Here is a 4465-nt window from a genome sequence, read left to right as displayed (position 1 = left end):
CCAAAAAAAATTTTTTGAGACAGGGTCTTGCTCTGTTGCCCAGGCTGGAGTGCAGTGGCATGATCTTGGCTCACTGCAGCCTCAAACTCCTAGGCTCAAGCAATCCTCCCATCTCGGCCTCCTAGGTAGCTGGGATGACAGGTGTGCATCACCATGCCTGGCTAATTTTTTGTATTTTTTGTAGACAGGGGTTTTGCCATGTTGCCCAGGCTGGCCTTGAACTCCTGGGCTGAAGCCATCCTCCCTCCTTGGCCTCCCTAAGTGCTTGGATTACAGGTGAGAGCCAGTGTGCCTGGCCTTCTGAACCATTCTCTCTATGGTGGCTGAGAGGGGCACCCCCTAGTTGCCTCACACCCTCTAGTCCCCATCACCACCCCCAGGCCTTAACAGTCCTCAGAGGCCCCTGGTTTGTTCAAAACAGACACTCCCTCCATCTCATTTAGAAGAGGGGCCCTGGAATGTTCTGTGGCTTCACCTCACCACTCTGCTTTCCAGTCGACTCCTGCAACCACCTGGCCATTTCAAATGCCTCTGCATCCTTATACAAGCCATTCCCTGGGCTCAGAATACCCTGCCTCATGGGGAGAACTCTTACACATCCTGCAACGCCCAGCTTGACCAGCCCTTCCTCAGTCAGCCATCCTCGGAGTGGCTGGGAGAGGGCATGTCCCAAGCCAGCAGGGAGGGCAGGTCCTATCCCTGGCATGGAGCCCCGGATGCAAGGAGGTCAGCGGGAGAGGACACGAACAGATGTGAGAGAAGACAGGAAGTGTGGTGAGGCCAGGGTAGGTGTGGATCAGGTGTGGATCCTGGGGAGCAGGGAGGAGCCCGGGGCGTGGTGAGAAGACAAAGGAGCACTCACTCAGCCGACCCAGCCTCTGGTGTGATGGGCTGAAAGGCCCTGCCCAGGGCAGCTCTGGGCCAGCCTGAGGAGGCCTGGAATGCACACTTTTCAGATGGGGAAACTGAGGCTGAAAAGCAGATCACAGCGTTTTTCAAAGGGGAACACCCTGCCCCCACCGGGACCCGCCCGTGCAGGCCTGTAGAGATGATTCACATCCCCCTGCCAGCTAAGCCCGGATCCTCCCCTTCCTGGCTGGCGTTCCCCAGCATGTGTGTCGGAAGCAGACACCTCCCCCTTGCCACGCAGGCCCGTCCAAAATGGCCTCTGCAGACACGCCCCCCACGCCCACCCCTGCAGACTCCAGTTCCCCAAAAGCCCCCCAGGAGCTGGCTGACATAGAAACGAGATAATGACCCCAAGATCTGAGGCCAGAGGAGCCCCAGCCTCGGCCCCCAAGTCCCCCCATCCCCCTCCCGCCCCGGTTCCACATCCCTTTAAACTCCAGGCTGAGCTATCACCACCACCTCTCCTGGCTGCAATTTCTGGTTCCTCCCACCCTATCAGCCTGAATCACACCCCAGACACCCCCAGCAAGCTTCTCAGGAGAGGGGAGTATCTGCCCAGGCTCGCCAAAAACACCCTCAGGTTCTCCGCTCCTTCCTGCCCCCCAGGGCCAAGGCCACCTACTTCTGCAACTTCTTCCCCACAGGAGGCTGTGGCTGCAACCCCAAAGCAAGGACCATAGCCCTGCATTAAGCACCCATCGAGGGTCCCCCAACCTCACAAGCTTCCTCCCAGCCACACTGGGCTTTCTCTGTACCTTCCTGCCATAGCGCCTTTGCACAGGCGAAACCCACTGCCTACAACGCTGGTCCACACACCCCCCTGATACCTGCCACCTTCTATTCATCCGTCAGGCCAGCTCAAATGTCCTGCTCAGAAAGGACTCACCCATCTAATACCCTGTACCCGCTGCCTTTTCCTTGACCCTTTGTAATGTCCCCAAGAGAATGGGAACCCCACTCGGTCACTCATGGCTCAGCAGTTCCCCTCAGTAGGGCTCAATGCCTGCTGAACAGGTGAGGAGCTCTGCCCGCCCTAAGCTGTGGGAAATAGGAAAAGGGGTTTCTGGAACCAAATGCACCCACTTCTGCATGCTGCTTACTTGTGCGTCACTTGCTGTGTGACCGAAGACAAGCAGCTTCACCTCTCTGGGGCTTAAGGTAGCAAACCTCAGGCACAAAATGGCCATTACCCCAAAAAGGCCTCCGCCCTCACCCCTACTGCCATGGGGCTCTTTCCCTCTTCTGCAGAGCCCACAGCCAAGAGGGGGGCCGTCAGGAGGGCTCCTTCCAAGAGGAAGGATGAGGATCCAAACTGGGCTCCCGTCCAGCCATCTCCAAGGCCTGGGGTCCGACTTCCTATCCAGGGAAAAAGATCCCCCCAGGCCCCTCCCTCCAGCGGGGCCTCTGTCTGCAGGCAAGCAACAGCTTCTCCGCCAAGAGTGGAAGAGGACGCCAAAAGGAAGAGAAACCCCCTGGGGGAGAACCTGAGAAAGAAGGGAAAGAGGGGGCGCCCATTTCTGGCGCACAGTCGCAAATAGCCGTGCCTGCAGGAGGCCCCGGAGGGGACGGATCGAGTTGCAGTCAATTGTTCCCGGCGAGTGCCCTAGGGATGGGTTCACCCGAGGGTAGGGGCTTCCCGAGCGAGCTGGCTTGGGGTCTCCTGGCTCGCGCTGAAGCCGCCCTCGGTCACCAGCAGAGCGGAGCTCAGCGCACCGACCCGGAGACGCGCGCGGCGGGCGAAGGGCGGGGGTGCCTGGAGGGTCGCCATCCGCGCCACGCCGTTCCCGGGCCGCGGCGCGAGGAGGGAGACCGCCTCCTGGGGAACCTGTGGACCCGAGCTCTGGGCCCGGGGGCGGTGCGGGGGGCTTCTCTACAGGGGTGACCCGCAAAAGCCTATCCCCTCCCCCGCCCCGCCGCATCTGGTTTTCCCATCCGCAGAGATGGAGCAGGACAAAGGGGGCGAGGGAGGACCCAGTCGAGGCGACCCGCCCCCCTGCTCACAAAGGCCGCGGCCTCGAGCGCGGGGCAGACGCGGGAGGAGGGGCTGGGGGGAAGGGCAGACACCCCGCGCGCCCCCCCACCAGCGGAGGCCCAGCCCGCCCCGCAGCGGGAGGAGGTGGAGGAAGGCCGGGCAGACAGGGAGGTGGAGGCGCGCCCCGCCGGGATCAAAGGCCTGGCTAACCTCCCCCATCTCGCCCGCGAAAGGTTGCCGGTGAGGGTGGAGGTGCGCCCTTGCGAGTGGCGACCCTTGCCTCGGACCCCCGAGCCTCAGGCCTGCCGGCGGGGGGAGGGGCATGAAGAAATGGGCGAGGGCGCCCGCTCCCCAAGAGCTGGGGCGGCCTATCCGAGGGATCGGCGCGCGTGGGGAGAGCCGAGATTGGGCCGGGGGGTTAGGAGGGTGCACGCACAGTTGCGACTCCGCGGAGTCTAGGGGAGCCCACGACCCCAGCCCGGGGTGGGAGGTGGGCAGCGGTGCCCGAGGAAGAGCAAAGCCCCACCCCTCGCCCCTTCCGGGCGGGGTAGCCCGCGTGCCTAGCGGGGGCGCACTGGGCAGTGCTCCGGACCGCAGCGGCGCCGCGGGCGAGAAAGGGCGGGAGGTTGGAGGGGCGCGGGTGGGGTGCGCTTTGTGCACGGACCGGGAGAGGCGGGGGCAGCGTCCCCACTCACCCTGGCGCGTGGACACGTTCCTCTCGTTGGCCGCCTGCAGCACCACCTGGGCGCAGCTCTGCTCCAGGGCAAAGAGCTCGTCCTTGCCCACCTTGGTGGCCTTGCCCGCCTTGAGGGTGCCGCTGGGCCCCGACGGCGCCAGGTAACGGCCCTCGCAGTCGCGGAAGGCCACCTTGCCGGAGCGGAACTCCAGCGTGTAGCCAGTAGCCGGCTCGGGGCGCGCCACCAAGCGCCCGTCGTGGCGCAGGAAGCGGTGGTCGGCGGTCTGCACGCTGTAGCGCTGGTCCTGGAAGGCGAGGGTGATGAGCGAGTCGACGCCCCAGGGCACGTCGCGGTCCACGGCGATCTCGTCGGCCGGCCGCGCGCTCAGGTGAGCGTAGCGCTTACGGGTGACGCTGTAGATGTTGACCTGCGGGTGCATGGCGATGTGCACGCTCCACTTCTCGGCGGGGGACACCGTCTGCGCGAAGCACGACAGGCGGTCCTCGGTGCCGCCGAAGTAGCGCCGGTGCGCCTCGGACTGCAGAGACCAGCGGCCGTCGTCGTGCGCGACGATGAGGAAGCGGCAGTCGGGACCGGGTACCTCGCGCTCGCAGGTCACGTTGCCGTCCTTGTCCGCCGCCAGGTAGCGGCCCAGGTGGCTGCGCAGGCACACGGCCGCGCTGCCCGCCTCGTCGGGGGGCTGCTCCAGCGTCCAGATCTGCTTCTTCTTCAGGCTGCTGGCAGACGCGTTCACCTTGAACCCGAACGCCTCGGCCGTCAGGTACTTGTTGCCGCAGTTGATGAGGCCGAACTGGATCTGCACTGCCTCGGCTGTGCCGTTGGCGGTCATGGTGGCGGTGGACGGGAGGCCGCGGCGCGGCCCCGGGAGTTGGGTGGCGGGTCCCCG

The 4465-nt window shown here is 64.6% G+C and overlaps 1 protein-coding gene across 2 annotated transcripts in view; it reads right to left on the bottom strand.

The window, feature by feature from the left end:
• FSCN1 (fascin actin-bundling protein 1) overlaps positions 1 to 4459 on the bottom strand; it is a 20995-nt gene extending 16536 nt beyond the window's left edge. The window contains exons 1-2 of one of the 2 annotated variants that reach the window (XM_011957983.1): positions 4281 to 4459; positions 3577 to 4217 (exon numbers count right to left, since the gene is read on the bottom strand). In XM_011957983.1, coding sequence (XP_011813373.1) covers positions 3577 to 4217; positions 4281 to 4408 — 769 coding nt within the window. In that variant the 5' untranslated portion in view covers positions 4409 to 4459. Of the gene's footprint in view, positions 1 to 3576 lie in introns of both variants that reach the window. The other variant, XM_011957982.1, reaches the window with a different exon arrangement.
• Between the last annotated feature and the right edge of the window lie 6 nt (positions 4460 to 4465).

Source organism: Colobus angolensis, unplaced genomic scaffold (genome assembly GCF_000951035.1).
Source record: "Colobus angolensis palliatus isolate OR3802 unplaced genomic scaffold, Cang.pa_1.0 Scaffold453, whole genome shotgun sequence".
Taxonomy (NCBI): Eukaryota; Metazoa; Chordata; class Mammalia; order Primates; family Cercopithecidae; genus Colobus; species Colobus angolensis.
Note: the sequence above shows the minus strand (reverse complement) of the source record. Positions and strands in the feature narration are given on the sequence as shown.